The sequence below is a fragment of the Motacilla alba genome, chromosome 11 (genome assembly GCF_015832195.1).
Source record: "Motacilla alba alba isolate MOTALB_02 chromosome 11, Motacilla_alba_V1.0_pri, whole genome shotgun sequence".
Classification (NCBI taxonomy): Eukaryota; Metazoa; Chordata; class Aves; order Passeriformes; family Motacillidae; genus Motacilla; species Motacilla alba.
Window position 1 is genome coordinate 13,410,696 of NC_052026.1, and position 14,683 is coordinate 13,425,378.

The following is a 14,683-nucleotide window of genomic DNA, read 5'->3' on the forward strand; positions in this document are numbered from 1 at the left end:
GGGTTGGTCCAAAGACCCAAGCCCAGAGGTGCTGTAGCTGCACTGCTCTACTTCCCACAGCATCTCCATTTTCTACCCAGAGAAGCAGCATTACATAGCTGTTGGTGTGGCTGGATCAAAATGAGTGCTGCCCTGGATGATGTTTTTTCCACCACCACTGCAAAGGAAAAATGCAAGTTCAGAAACAGCTGTTCCTGCCTATTTCTGCTTTTGAGGAACTGTTAGAAGCTGTGAACTGCTAAATGCTCTAATCAGACAGATCCTGGTGGTAGCTACTTCCAGAGTAATGAGTCTGGAGTCAGTCAGAATACTGTCCCAGCAGATGAAGCTCTCTAGGAGTGGAGTGTGGCGGTGGCCTCTGAGCTTGAGACTGATTTGCTGCATACATAGCCTCAAAGGTTGCTCCCAATTAATTGAAACTGCCTTTGTCATCACTTACAGCCTCTCCTGGCCTTCCCAGTGCAGGGCTCAGACTCAGGCTTTTCCTTTCCTTTCCTTTCTGTGGTTCTTCAGCTGCACCCAGGCCTTTTGGGTTTCTGTTTTGTTAATCAAGCTGGCCAGTAATTAATGTGAAGCTAACTGCTGCTATTCAGCAGATGAGGTCACCGAGCATGGTCTTGTTTCCAGGACAGGATTAAGAAACTCCTGGGAACAAACTGTTTGTGGCCATTTTTCCCTGTTTAGGCAGGGTTCAGTGCCTCTGTGTGGTTTCGATTCAGTTCTCTCCTCCTTGCCCCTCCAGAACGTGATTGATGGGGACCTGTGTGAGCAGTTCAACTCCATGGAGCCTAACAAACAGAAGAATGTGGCCGAGGAGCTGGACCGGACCCCACCCGAGGTGTCCAAGAAGCTGGAGGACATCCGCACGCGCTACGCTTTCTGAGTGGCAGCTGGCAGGGGCAGAAATGCTCGCGGCTCCTCTGGGTGCTCTTCCAGGCACCATCGGGAGGAGGAATGTGTGCTTTTTTCCCCCCCTTTTCAAATACTGGTTTGGTCCTCTTGGTTTGTGTTTCAAAGTAACGTGACTCCAGTAAATACAGTATCAGCTATTAGGTTTCCCAGCACATCCTGCTGCCTATGTGAAGGCTCCTGATATTCCGGTTTCTGGCCAGAGCAGTTCTCTCTTGGGAAGTGCCCAGGCAGCGCCTCCAGCTGACCCTCAGCCCCATCTCCTTGTCCTCCCTTTCGGATGGAGGAGTCCCAGGGGGTCTTCCTGAAAGTTCTGTAGGGCAGATCTAGCTGAGTCTTTGTTGGGTCAAGTGGAGTTTGTGATTTCCCAGAATTTTAGGAAAGGAAAGAGCTGTGGCATGATTCAGGATTACCAGGCTCCTCTTTCAGTAGCCAGTGGTGAGCTGCTCTGGGCTTATACTAGTCCAGGGAGCAGCCAATGGGAAGCTGGCTGTGGAGGGTGTAACTGTCACACTTGTCTTGAACGTTTTCTTCTGAATTGCAAGGGGGTTTTTTGGACTCGCCATTTCTGACTGTTTTCCCTGTAAATAGAGTTTTGTACAATGTTGACTCTCTTGGGGGTGGGGAAGAGCGAGGCCTGAGTCTGGGACTTGATTTGTTTCATAATAACTTTGGCAACAGAGTGTCTCCAAGCTGTGACTGTGAGCAGCACATGAAGAATAAAAGCCTGTTTTTTCACTACCCTGGTGCTGGGGCTCGTCTCCTTCGTGGCAGCTGCTGCTGACCTGGCGGGAGGAGGAGGAATACAGAAATGCGCACACCCTGAGCCCCTGTGCTCCTGCAGGCCCCTCACTGCCCCCCTGCCCTGTCTGGAGCTGGTTCCCCGCTGCTTGGTCTGCCCTGGGACGCACACAAAGCAGGCTGTGGAGAGAGGGAAGAGTCCTTTTTGCTGCCGTTCCAGAGCATGGCTGCACATTGTTGCCCAGTGTAGCAGCTGCAGCTCTGGGAGGAGCAGCTGGCTGCCAGGAGGGCTAGGGAAAGGTCCTTGTCCCAGAGGCTTGGTAACTGGTTGCAGAGGCTCCCAGTTGGAGTGTACCCTCACAGCAAGTGCTTCCTGGTTCTGCTGGGTTACTCCCTGCTTGCTTCCTGCTGCTGGGGACTGTCTGATAGCCTGTGACATCCCAGTAAGGATGCTGCTCCCCACTTGGAGCTTGGAGAGACAGGTTGTCCTTGATGCCTGTGCTCCCTTTGAACAGCTTTCACTTTCTCTGTGTGGGGTGAGGGCAAACACACCCTCCTGCCCTGTCCTTTGCACCCCCTCTCCCCTCCTGCCTTGTTTCAACCTCTCTGCCTGCGTTGGCAGGGGCTTGCAAGGCTGGACTGCACCCTTTGGCTCTGACAGCCCCACCCATCTGCTGCTGGCAGAGCAAAGGGCTTTGTGCTCCCTTCCCTGGCCTCAGTGGGGGCGGCTGTGTCAAGGAAGGGGCAAAGGGGACCTGAGCTTTGTGGGGTCCAGATTCTGGCTTGCCATAAAGTGCTCACCCTGTCCTCCCTGAGGGAGTGATGCTTTGGATCAGAGGGCCCTTCCAGCAGAGCTCCAGGGGCCCTTGATCTTTGTCATGCTGGTGTCCTGAAAGTGAAAGCTGGGGGGAGAATCTTGAAATGTTCCCAAACTGGTTCCAAGGGCAAGGTTTTACTTGCTTGGCTGTGCCTGGTGAATAACCTGCCTCCAGTAAAAGGCAAAGCCTGGGGGGGACCCATTCCTATCCCTAAGTAGCTGGGGGCTTGTGGGGAGCTGGCTGAACCCCCAGCTCCCCTTCACTGAGACGAGGAAGGTTTCTCTCAGAGCGAGCTCCCCCCTGCAGCCGCAGGGGATTGGGGTCCTGCCGCCGTGTGGGCGCAGAGCGCCCGGGGCTGTGCACGGGAAGCTGTTTGCCTTGGGCTCATCCCAGCACTGATTTCCAGCCCCGGAGCAGCCAGGGAGAGCAACCCGCCCCCAGCACAGTGCTGCGCAGTTCCGCACTTTCTCTTCTCTTCCTCGCCCCATCCCGGCTGCCAGGCTGATGAATACGTGGGCAGGGAATGCTATTAAATGGCTTCCTCCAGCGACTGCAGCAGCTGCGGGCAAAATCCCTGCGGACACCTGAATGAGGAGCTGGAGCGGCTCCTTCCTTGCTTAGAGCTGAGCATCTTGCCCCCGCTGAATGCTGGGAGGGAGGCAAGGGCCGTGCCCGAGAGTGGCCAGGACCAGGGGAAGCTTGGCAGGAGCGCGGCAGTGGCCCTGACTCCATGCCAGGGGAATCCCAGTGCGCTCTCACAGGCAGAAGTGCATTCCTTCCCACGCGTTTCCCTGGGAGCACTGACCCACTCTTTGACAGCCGATTTTCTTGCTGACCCTTTGGATGCTCAGCAGCCCTGAGCACAGACACAGTGGCTCTTCCAAGGGGCTCTTCAGGATGATGTGGGGGAGGACAATGTCCCATGTCCCTTGGCCCCTGCTCCTGGTAGGAGCTCAGCCCTGAAGCATCCTGAGAGGATGACGTGGGCTTGGGTGAGAGAGAGCAGAGTCCTGCTGGCCTGGAGCCAGCTTAGAATGCCTCAGCCCCTCTGAGATTAGTGCAGCAGTGCAGCCCTTCCCCGGGCGCATCCTGGGAAGGCACTCGGCTGACTCCCACTTTGATTGTCCCAAAACGTGCCCATGGGTGCTCAGTGTAGAAAGTGCCCTGGGACACCCAGCCAGGAAAGCCCAGCGCCCTAGAGGGGCCAGTGCTGGCACGGCAGAGCACCCTGGGGAGCCTAGGGCTGTGCAGAGTAGTCAGCTGGGCACCCCAGGGGCTATGTGGACACCTGACTGGGTTGGGTGCACACCCTGCGGGGACGGCTCAGCACCCTGAGGAGTGGAGGAGGCATTCACCATACTCAGACCCGCGCACAGGGTGTGGTGCAGCAACGTACCCCGAGGAGCAGGGAGGGACCCAGCAGGATCAGCCAAACACCCGGGAATGCTCAGCGGGATGAGCTGAGCACAGAGGGGTACCCTGGCTAGGTGAACTGAGCAGCTGTGCATCCCGGGATGCCCAGACACCTGCCTGGAACAGGGAGATACTCTCGAGGGTCAGCCAAGCACCCTGGGGACACCCAGCTGGCTGAGCCGAGTACGCTGGGGACACCCAGCCGGGGCAGCAAAGCACTCCGAGGAGCGGAGAGGTACCCACGAGGGTTAGCCAAGCCCCCTGGGGACACCCCAGCCTGGGCTACCTGCGTACCCTGGGGACACCTCCCGCTCTCGCTCCCTTACCCCGGGGACGCCCACCCGGCCGGGGCAGCCGAGCCCCCGCGGCGGAGCAGGACCGGACTCTCCCCGGGCCGTGCGGGGCGGTCGCTCGGTCCCCGCTCCCCGCCCGGCCCCCGGCCGCCGCCCCGCCCGCTCCCCGCGCCGCCGCCCCCCGCCCGCCTCCCGGGAAGCGCGGGCACGGCCCCGCCGCCGCCGCCCGCGGGTGGACGCGTCCCGCGCCAGGTGGGTCCGCGGAGGGCGCGGGGGGCGCGGGGGGCGGCCGGGCACCCACGGCCCCGCCGGGGGACGCGGCACGGGGCACACGCACCCCGCGAGCCGGCCGCGCTTGCCCGGGGGCGTAGCGCGGGGACACGGCACGGAGGTCCCTTCGCTGGGGATTGTGGGTGGCACCCCTCTGCGCTGGGACACCGCACGGCGCCTTTGCGCGGGGGCACGGCGCGGTGCACGGCACGACTGCTTTCCCTTGGGACATGGCATCGCGTGGGGACACTGCGTGGCCCCCTGGCACCGGGACGTGGTGTGGGGACGCAGATGGGGTCCCTTCTGTGCTGGGATATGGCATGGACACGACACACCCTCCTTCGCAAGGGGACGCGCTGTGGAACATGTGGCACAAGGACGTGCTATGATCCCCTTCCACAGCGCGGGGGCATGGCAGAGTCCCCTTCAGAGGGGTGGAGGGACACGACACCTCTGTGTGGGGACCCAGCAAGCGGTGGCTTGGCCATTTCACCAGCCCGGTCCCGCAGCGTTCCTCGGCTGAGGCCGGACTTACCGCTGGGATAATGGGGCTGGGTTGATCCCCCTCCTTCCCTGGAAATCCCCTGAGGGTGTCATCAGGGAAGCCCTGGTAGCCCTGCCCCAAGCGGGACATAGGCATACGCGGCTCCACGCCACCCGAGGCTCACGCGGGGCTGTCCCCTCCCCGTTGCCCCCGGGGCTCGGAGCGGATGTCCTGCCCTGGGGCTGCAGCCGGGGCTCTCTTCCCTCAGATTCCCTCTTGCAGTCCGGGGGTGCTCCTGCACCCCTGCAAACACATCCCTGCCACCACCCTGTGACGGCCCCGGGACCTGCTGCCTCCCTGCCACCAGCTGGAGAGGAGAAGCCAGCGGGGACTGCCGGGAAGGGGGACTAACCCCCCATCCATGGCAGGGAACAACTGCCCGGGGCTACCGGAGAGCAGCCAGTGCCCGGAGCCTACACCTGTCCCTTGTCCCCACACCATCCACGCCACTGCCCTGGAGGCTCCCGGTGAGCCCCAGCCATGTAGGCGCAGCCTGGGGCTCCACTGACGGCCGCCATCAACATGCAGCAGGGCTACGCTGCCGTCCTATGTGAGTACAGCTGGGGGACAGGGGGGATGGCCTCAGGAGTCACCTCACTGGGTGTCCCTGAGGGGGCTGATGCCACCGGCTTTGGCTGCCCAGGTGTCCTGGCTGTGCTGGGGCTGGAGGCCGCGGCGCCGGGCGAATGCGAGCTCACCCGCCTGCTCCAGGACAAGCTGCAGTATGAGATGCGCCTGCAGTACATGGTAACCCCAGCTTTGGGAGGTGGGGGGACACCTGGCATTGCGGGGCCACAATTTGCTCCAGGGGGGTCCTGGGTGGGGGGCGGCACCCGCTGCTCTACAGCAGCTGGGTGCAGGGTGCTGTGCTCTTTACCAGGGACAATTTATGCCAAATTGTGCCCAGGGCTACTTCTGCGGGGGGCTGACCACATCAAAGGGCTTTTGCACCGGCTCCCTGGTGTCATAAGGCTGGCAAGCACGTGCCCATTACTTTGCCCCTTGCCAGCCCCCATGCTCTTCCTTGCCTTTCCAGAAACACTACTTTCCCATCGACTACACAGTCCAGGTCCAGTACGAAGAGGTGCTGAGGCCGTCCAACATCACCCGCCTGGTAAGATGGTGGCAGCTCCCGTGATGGGAGCGCTCCAGGGACCCACGGGGGCTGCACGGCTCTTACCCTCTCGCCCTCCAGCGCAACGGGACAGTGTCGGAGGCAGCACTGCGGTACCTCTGGTTCCATGTCAGCTCCCAGGCCGTGCTGCGGATCCGTGAGGTGCTGCCAGAGAAGCACCCATCCCGGAAGTACACCCAGGAACTCTGCCAGCTCTTTGATGCCCTGGGCGAGGAGTACAGCAAGTACCGGCAGGTGAGGATCCCCCCTGGCACCCCAGCCCAGCCGCACATCTCGCACTCGCGTGCTGGGAGGACACGCACTGAGCCCCGAGCACCGCGAGGGGACAGCACGGGCGTGGAGGTTTTCCCTGCTGTGGGTTCTGCGGATGCTGGCAGGAGCAGGGCACAAGGACAGAAATGGGAGCGGGGTGCGGGGCCGTGGGGCAGTGCCCCAGCTTATCTGCACATCTGGCATTGGTGGTTCAGTGGTAGAATTCTCGCCTGCCACGCGGGAGGCCCGGGTTCGATTCCCGGCCAATGCAACAGCTGCATCTTTTTTCTTGCCCGTTACCCGTCCCCTTTGGGGGACCTTGATGACCTGGGAAGGGGAGAACGGGACTGTCCCGCACACCGACCTCCGTCACGGGGTGGCACTACCAGGGCCGGCGGTTGCGGGGGAACAGGCAGAAGGTGCCCATGGGTTCATCCCTGTTTTCCCGGTGACAGTTCTGCCTCTCTGCCTGAGCTTCTGCTGCCTCGATGGAGCTGCTGCACCCCGAGAGAGTTGCATCTGCGTGCTGGATGTGGGTGGCCTGTCACGGCTGTGTCACCAATGTGGACCCAAAGCGTGGCTGGGTTGTTGTGTGCCACGGGCAGGTTCTGCAGCCCCTGCGTGGAGAGAGGGAGCTTTGCTCCCATCTTTGCTGTGTTGTGTCATGAGAGGGTTAACTGTGGGGGCTGCTGCCGAGCCCTCCGTGGTGTAGGTGACGTGAGGCAGCGGGAGGGGTGCTGCCACGGTCTGGAGGCGCGTTGTGCGAGGTGTGTTGGGGTGGTTGGTGGGGGTGTGGAGGGCTGTCAGGGCCCGTCCGCGCTGTCCGCAGCCCGCTGGGTTTGGGAGTGTGGGGGAGGGCCGGGAGTCGGCGCACATCTGGCATTGGTGGTTCAGTGGTAGAATTCTCGCCTGCCACGCGGGAGGCCCGGGTTCGATTCCCGGCCAATGCAACAGCTGCATCCTTTTGCACCCTGCTGTCCTTTGGTGGCTGCCAGGGTGCCCATGGAATATTGCAGAGGTGCTCCCGTGGTTGCTCCTTTGGGCATCTCTGTAGAGTTTGCTCCCTCTGCGTCTCCCCTCGAGGTCGACTCTGTAGTTTGTGTGGGTGCTCAGGCCCCAGGGTGGCAGCAGCAGCTCTGCCTGCAGTGAGTATCCTTGGCTCGGTGGCACCGGGGAGCAGTAAGAGGAGACGGTTTGGCGAATGACCAGCTCGGCTGGGTGGCAGGGAGGGACACTGGCTCAATGACAGCAAGGGGTGCTGTGTCAGTGGCAGTGGAGGTCCCTGGCTTAGGAGCAGTGGGAGAGGCTGGTTCATGTCAAGTGTGCCCAGGCCATGCAGGCAAATGGCAGCTGTGGGCACCTCCACATCTGGCATATGTGGTTCAGTGGGACAATTACTGTGCTCCCCCTCAAAAGCCAGGGTTTGGTTCCTCGTCAGTGCAGCCCAGTGTCCTGACTTTCAATTCTGCAGCCCCCAGCCCCTCCACCTGACTTGGGCTCCATGCAGCCATGGGTTGCTTATGGCTGGGAGGTGCTGCTGCACCCCAGGGCAGAGGTGTTGGGGTGCTGGGTGTGGGTGGCCTGTCACAGCTGGGTCACCAATGTGAACCCAAAGCGTGGCTGGGTTGTTGTGTGCCACGGGCAGGTTCTGCAGCCCCTGTGTGGAGAGAGGGAGCTTTGCTTGTTGTCATCAGAAGGTAACTCTGAAGGCTGCGGACAATCCCTCCTCACTGGTGGGGCAGCAGAAGAGGCGCTCCCATGGGCTGGAGCCGCGCTCTCAGAGCTGTGGGTTGGGGGTGCCCTTTGCGTGTGTGTGTGGTGTGCTCACAGCCAGCAGTGCCTGCCCGCGTTGCATTCCCTGTCCCGAATTTGGGATGTGGGGCCGTGTGGGGAGGGTTCAGCCCCTGTGCACATCTGGCATTGGTGGTTCAGTGGTAGAATTCTCGCCTGCCACGCGGGAGGCCCGGGTTCGATTCCCGGCCAATGCATCGGCTTATCCTTTTGCACCCTGCTGTCCCTTGGGGGACCTTGGGAATTCTCCTGGGTGCCTGGAGGAATTACACACCTCTCTGGCACATCTTTCTTTCCCCCTGTGCAGATGTGAGGAGTGTCACAAAGCCAGGGCTCATTGGTGATCCCCGGGGGGCTTGGTGGCACAGAGGGTCACTGTCACTGGGCAGTGACAGTCCACGGCACACTGACAGTGAGGATTTCTGCTTTGGTAGCAGTGACAAGGGTCTTTGGCTCGGTGGCAGTGAGGCCCAGGGAATCAGGCATGCACGGGGGGGTGCTGCCCATCCAAGAGGGGGCTGTCTTTGCGCACTGGATGTGGGTGGCCTGTCGCGGCTGTGCCACCAGTGTGAGCTCAAAGCGTGGCTGGGTTGTTGTGTGCCACGGGCAGGTTCTGCAGCCCCTGCGTGGAGAGAGGGAGCTTTGCTCCCAGCTTTGCTGCGTTGTGTCATGAGAGGGTTAACTGTGGGGCTGCTGCCGAGCCCTCCGTGGTGTAGGTGACGTGAGGCAGCGGGAGGGGTGCTGCCACGGTCTGGAGGCGCGTTGTGCGAGGTGTGTTGGGGTGGTTGGTGGGGGTGTGGAGGGCTGTCAGGGCCCGTCCGCGCTGTCCGCAGCCCGCTGGGTTTGGGAGTGTGGGGGAGGGCCGGGAGTCGGCGCACATCTGGCATTGGTGGTTCAGTGGTAGAATTCTCGCCTGCCACGCGGGAGGCCCGGGTTCGATTCCCGGCCAATGCAACAGCTGCATCCTTTTGCACCCTGCTGTCCCTTGGGGGACCCTGGTGACAGCCTGGTGATCTGTCACTGCAGACAGACGTGGAAACGGTGGTGGCCGATCTGGTGAAGCTGATCCACAGCGCGGGCGCTGAGAGCCGGAGCAAGGCTGTGCGCCCCAAGGCACTGCTGGACAATTGCCTCAAGGTCATGCGGATGCTCTACGGGGTGCCCTGTGAGTTGGGGAGCAGGGTGGGGGGCCCGACCTTGGTGTGTGGGGCGCCCTGTCCCACACCATGGTGCCTGTTCCCTTTGTTCAGGTCGGTGGGAATCCACCTAACACTGTGGAAGATCCCTCACTCCACCCCTCACTGGACACCTCCTTGCCCTGGAGCCTTGGATGCTGCCTCTGTTCTGCTTCTCCCAGAGCCCCATGGTGGGTTCCCAAGGAAGCTGCAAAGGTGGGACAAATGCCACTCCTCCCAGGACCAAACACAACCTTTTCCAGAACTGTGGGACTGTTTATGGCTGTGGGATCTTGTCCATCTGAAATGTCTGCCACCCTTTGCATGGGTGTGGAGTCAGACACAGCCCCCTGTGGCAGGCGGCTGCTGGGGGGACACACAGCCCTCCCTGCCCACAGGGCAGGTGAGGGCATCCCCCTGTTTCTCTCCATTTGTATTTTTTCCTCAGCTTTGATTAAACACCAGTTAATTCTGTAGCATTGCAGCTCAGCTTCCGACTGGGTCCCGGGAGCCTCCAGCCTTACCCGAAATAAAGGACCAGCAGAGAGAACCCCACTGCCTCCACTGCCTCCTCTTTTGGGGTGTCAGCCACCTCCCTCACTGCTGCAGGGGAGAGACTCTGACAAAGGGAGCCCTGCCAAGCTGCCTCTGTCAGCCCCAGCTGCTCCCCAGCAAGGAAACATCTGGATTTGTTTGTTGTGCTTGGTGGCGTGGTGCAGGTGGCACACTGGAGGCTCTGGGGCTGCCTGGCTGCCTCCCCCATTTACAGCTCAGTTAATTACCTTCATCAGCTATTAGAGACCTTAATTGGTGTATTCCTGGCTTAGGCTCATGAGTCAATGGGCACTGTAGCATGAGTGGAGGAACATCTTCCCTCCTCCTCCTCCTCCTCCTCTTCTCCTCCTCCTCCTCCTCCTCCTCCTCCTTTTCCTCCTCCCTTCATGCCTAGTGATGATTCCTGTTTATATGAAGCCCACGCAGAGCTCATATAAAACTCACCAGTAGATCCACTGCTCGATAAGAGCTTTAACTAGAGGGCCCCTCTCTGCCATCCCTGCTGGCTTTAACTGAGTCCCTGTGTGGTCCAGGGACCCACCTGGGGCTGAGCCCCAACCTCCCACTCCCTGGTGTCAAATGTGGGAATGATCCTTCATCCTCCTCCACTGTGGGGAAACTGAAGCTGTCCCTGCAAAATGACCCCTGCCAAGCTTCCCAGAGCATCCCCGCAGCAATGGGCTGCGTGTCCAGCCCCCTTGAGATATTGTGCATTTTCTTCTGGTCCCTCTTCTGAGAGATGGCTTCAAAAACGACAGCTGAGAGCCTCTACAGGGAAGCACTCGCAGGATCAAGAATGGTAGCCTGTTTACAATATCCATGGATGGATTCACAATATCCAGGGATGGATTCAGGGAAGGTCAGTCCAGGACGCCCTGTCCTGGTCTCAAAAGACATCTTTAGGCATGTGCTGAGACTTGGGAGATCTCTGCTGTGAAACCCCCCAGCTGCTGGAACGGGAAGAACCTTTGCTGGCCTTGAACCAGCAAGGAAAATGCCTGGCAGCATCTTTGGGGTGGGCATGGAAAGGCCAGCTGGTTTTGGGGCTGGCTCAGCAGGAGAAGGGCTGAGTTTGGGGGCTGTCTGGGATGTCCCCATAAGCAGTATGGCTTCTGGCCCTAGAGTGAGGATAGCCATGGGGTATCCTGGCCCCAGGAGATGCTTTGGGCTCAGGAACACACTTGGAGCATCCTTCCTTATGCTTCCCTGGGACAAATCAGCACCCCGGGCCAGGGGGCCAGTGAATCCAACTCTCGTCCCCCAACCTGTGCATCCCTGTTTCTATTCCCCTGGCCATCCTGCCTCCCACCCCCGACTCAGAGTGAGCCTGGAAATGGCAATTAATTCACTTTAATTAATTATTTAAGCTCAGTGGGCAGATGCTGCTCTCACCAGGGCAGCCTCTGCCCTCTCCAGTCCCAGAAGGTGCCATTGTTGGTGGCTGAGAGCTGGGCCAGCAGCTGCAGGACACCTCTGACGCTCTCCTCCAGCGTCACCGGGCCCTGTCACACCCAAGGGCAAGGGAAAAAGTGAGCCAGGATTCTCCATCCCAACACCCCCAATCCCACCCATGGGATGCTGGAATGCCAGCTCTGGCTGGGTTCGTTTGGGAGCAGCTGGAGATGCTCCAACAGCCAAGGGATGTGGCTTGGCACAAATTTGAGTGCTGTAAGGATGGAGGTTAATTTCTTCATCCCTAGTTAAAAAAGTGACTCGTTTTTCAGTCAGAGCAGGGTAAGGGACAGCCGAGTGCAGGACCGGGGTGCCCTCTGCTGACACTTCATCAGGATGGGAAAGGAAATAAAATATAGGGAAGAAATTGGATGGTTGGGTGGAGCGCCTGGAATTGTCCCTTTGCTGTGGTGGCACAGCCACTGTGTGACCGAGGCACTGCACAGACGTGGGTGCCCAGGGAAGGGATGTCCGTGGTCAAGGATGCCTCAGGAAGGGATGTTCATGGGAAAGGGAGGCCCATGGGAAGAAATACCCTACGAAGAAGGGATGTGCCCATGGGAAGGGATGTCTGTGAGAACGAAAGTTTCTGGGAAGGGATTTCTTTGTGAAAGGATGACCCTGAGAAGGGATGTTCATGGGAAGGGGTGGCCTTGGGAAGGGATGCTCCTGGGAAAGGATGCCCCCAGGAGTCCCCAGGATACCTGTGGGACCTTGCTGAACTAGGACTGCATGCACCTCCCATCACTCACCATCCCCTGTTCCAAGGGAGGTGTCACGTGTCCGGGATCCACAGACACGCAGAGGATCCCGCTGCTCCCGTACTCCAGGGCCAGGCACTTGGTGAGCATGTTCAGAGCAGCCTGGGAGGAAGAATTCAGCTCCTTACCATCATGATCTGGCAATGCCAGGGCCAGTGCAGGGGCAATCCCCGAGGAGATGACTCCGAATTCCTGCCATCCTCCAGCAGTGGTACCTTGCTGCAGCGGTAGCAGATGTCCTGCCTCTCCTCCCAAGCCTCCGCAACCTCGATGGAGCCCAGGATGCTGGAGATGTTGATGATGGCAGCTCTGCTGCAGCTCATCTCACGCTGCCCTTCGGCCTCAGCCGCCTCCTTCAGCAGGGGCAGGAAGGCCTGCAGGGGATGGGATCTCAGGCATTACCATCCTCCTCCTCCCTTTTCCCAGTGTTTGGGGCAGGAGGTGCCCATGTCCTCACTTGGCTTGTCTGCAGGGGCCCGATGGTGTTGGTGGTGTAGACGAGGCTCATGTTCTCTGCTGTCTCGGTGGCCAGGGTGCTGCGGCGCGTGGTGCCCGTGTTGTTAATCAGGAGGTTGAGGCCAGCACTTCCCACCTCTGCCCGCACCTTCCTCACCGCTGCCTTGATGCTGTTGGGGTCTGTCACATCTGCAAGGGGACAGGAGGTTTGGGGACAGGCTGGTGGCCGTGATCCTGGCACGATGCTGTAGGACGTGGCAGGAGGCGCCTCCCAGCCCGCTGAGCATCCTCCTGATCCCATCGGTGACCTGGTTGAGCTAAGCCAAGCCAAGGGACCTACCTGCTTGGTGGCATTTCCTGGAACCACCCACGGCTGCAATTAAATCCTGAGAAGCTTCATCCCTTTCCCGCCCCAGCACTTACCTAGAGGCAGAATCATGACGTTGGGAAAGCCCAAAGCCACCTCGTTAACAGCCTAGGTGGAGAAAATGGGGCAGGGGGTCACAAGGGGAAGCTCACTGGGGGGGAGAGGGGGCTGCTCCGTGCCGGGGTGGGAAGAGGGTGGCCCCTCATGTCACAGCCGACAGGTTACAACAAGGTCCAGGGGGAGCTATGCGGGGCGGTCGCTGCTCCTCCGCGCCTGGCTGAGCCCGGCAGCTGCCGAGCTCCCCGCAGCCGTGCCCCCGGCACGGGGGCTGCCAGCAACCCCCCTGCACGCCCCGTCATGCACATACCTGCACCAAGAGATGCAAAATAAATACGTGCACATTTAATACATACATAGGTGTTTTTAATATTTAATGCATGTATGTGTATTTTTGGTTTATATATATATATATACACACGTATTTTTCCATACCATTCACCGTTCAGGATGCTGACACTCAGCGTCCCAATTTCAGGTGGGACTGTGGCATCCCCAAGCACCCATCCCAGAGCTGACTTCCCTCCTGTCCCCCCCGCACCGGTGCCCTCCCTACCTTGCCCTGGGGGTCCAGGCAAGCAGCGAAGATGTGCCGAGGTGGGCTGGGCTGCTCCAGCAGGCCCTTGAGCAGCCCCAGGCCCAGCCCGCCATCGCAGCCGGTCAGCAGGACACTGCCCACGCTGAGCCCCTCCATCCCCACCGCTCTCCACAGCCGGCTGTGCTGCCCCAGCGAGATTTGGCAATCGGCCTCGATAATCCGGGAGGTGGCACCGCTGCGGGTGCTGCTGGGATGGGTGGAGTGGGGGACACCGCCTGCACCTCCTCTTCTGGAGGGGATGGGGCAGCGGGGTGTTCTTTGCACCCCAGGGTCACCCATCACCTTGACCATGGGGTTGTTGCACTCCTCTGTACCCCAAAACACCCCCGTCAAGGCATGGGAACCCCAAAGGGGTGCTGGTACCTTCTCACCTGTTCTCCATTATTAACACCCACCCCCCTCAAGGCATGGGAACCCCAAAGGGGTGCTGGTACCTTCTCACCTGTTCCCCATTACGGGGGTGACCCCAGAGAACCAGAAAATCCATAGGAGCACAGGCAAGGCTATTAATTACAGTACAACCTTTATTAATACTGGAATCTTCACAGTGCATTCGTTACTTGTAGCAGTGACTATGGAAAACGGGGGAGGGGGGAAAGAGGGGAATTACCACCAGGAAAAAAAAAATTAAAAGAAAAGACGGAATGAAAGGAAGAGAAAGAAACAGGGCAGAGGGACAGGGAGAGGGGAAGCGGCGGCAGAGGCGGGAACACGAGGGGGAAAAATAAATTAAAAAAAAAGAAAAGAATAAGGACCAAGTTAACAACAGCACCAGAAAAGTTACTTCAGTCGAAAGACAGGTCAGTTTTTTTTCTTTTCCAAAGAGTTTTTGTTTTCTGTACAAAATAAGAGGAACCCCCCCTCCCTCAAACCCAAACATTTGTCACTTGGCCTCAGCGGTTGTGGGCAGGAGAAGAGGAAAGGGGGAGAACTAAATTGTTATTCCTAAGGGGGAGGGCAGAGGGGCTGCGATGCGACAGACAGCGGGGCGGCGGGGGCTATGTACAGCGGGGCCGGGGGGTTGTGCTTTCCTCCAGCCCCGGCAGAAAGCTGCTTTGCTTGGGGGGGCTGAGTCAAACCTCCTGTGCCTGGACCC

General features: G+C 59.7%; 3 protein-coding genes and 4 non-coding genes across 7 annotated transcripts in view; 6 read left to right on the forward strand and 1 right to left on the reverse strand.

Moving 5' to 3' along the window:
* SF3B3 (splicing factor 3b subunit 3) overlaps positions 1–1,650 on the forward strand; it is a 29,093-nt gene extending 27,443 nt beyond the window's left edge. The window contains exon 26 of the mRNA XM_038148014.1: positions 743–1,650. Within this exon, the coding sequence (XP_038003942.1) occupies positions 743–883 (141 nt within the window). The 3' untranslated portion in view covers positions 884–1,650. The remainder of the gene's footprint in view (positions 1–742) is intronic.
* A 2,628-nt stretch (positions 1,651–4,278) lies between these two features.
* On the forward strand, positions 4,279–10,118 carry IL34 (interleukin 34). Its single transcript, XM_038148547.1, has 7 exons — positions 4,279–4,426; positions 5,197–5,538; positions 5,632–5,735; positions 6,025–6,102; positions 6,184–6,357; positions 9,193–9,331; positions 9,417–10,118. The coding sequence occupies exons 2-7, from the start codon at positions 5,511–5,513 to the stop codon at positions 9,434–9,436; spliced, it is 543 nt and encodes a 180-aa protein (XP_038004475.1). The 5' UTR covers positions 4,279–4,426; positions 5,197–5,510; the 3' UTR covers positions 9,437–10,118.
* TRNAG-GCC lies at positions 6,576–6,646 on the forward strand. The gene has a single exon. It is a non-coding gene; the product is annotated as a tRNA-Gly (tRNA).
* On the forward strand, positions 7,255–7,325 carry TRNAG-GCC. The gene has a single exon. It is a non-coding gene; the product is annotated as a tRNA-Gly (tRNA).
* Positions 8,293–8,363, forward strand: TRNAG-GCC. Its single transcript has one exon. It is a non-coding gene; the product is annotated as a tRNA-Gly (tRNA).
* TRNAG-GCC lies at positions 9,050–9,120 on the forward strand. The gene has a single exon. It is a non-coding gene; the product is annotated as a tRNA-Gly (tRNA).
* Positions 10,119–10,322: 204 nt separating the features above from the next.
* Positions 10,323–13,893, reverse strand: LOC119705564 (C-factor-like). Its single transcript, XM_038148146.1, has 6 exons — positions 13,546–13,893; positions 12,989–13,040; positions 12,567–12,754; positions 12,325–12,483; positions 12,101–12,211; positions 10,323–11,398 (listed from the first exon to the last, which is right to left on the reverse strand). The coding sequence occupies exons 1-6, from the start codon at positions 13,876–13,878 to the stop codon at positions 11,285–11,287; spliced, it is 957 nt and encodes a 318-aa protein (XP_038004074.1). The 5' UTR covers positions 13,879–13,893; the 3' UTR covers positions 10,323–11,284.
* Positions 13,894–14,683: the final 790 nt, after the last annotated feature.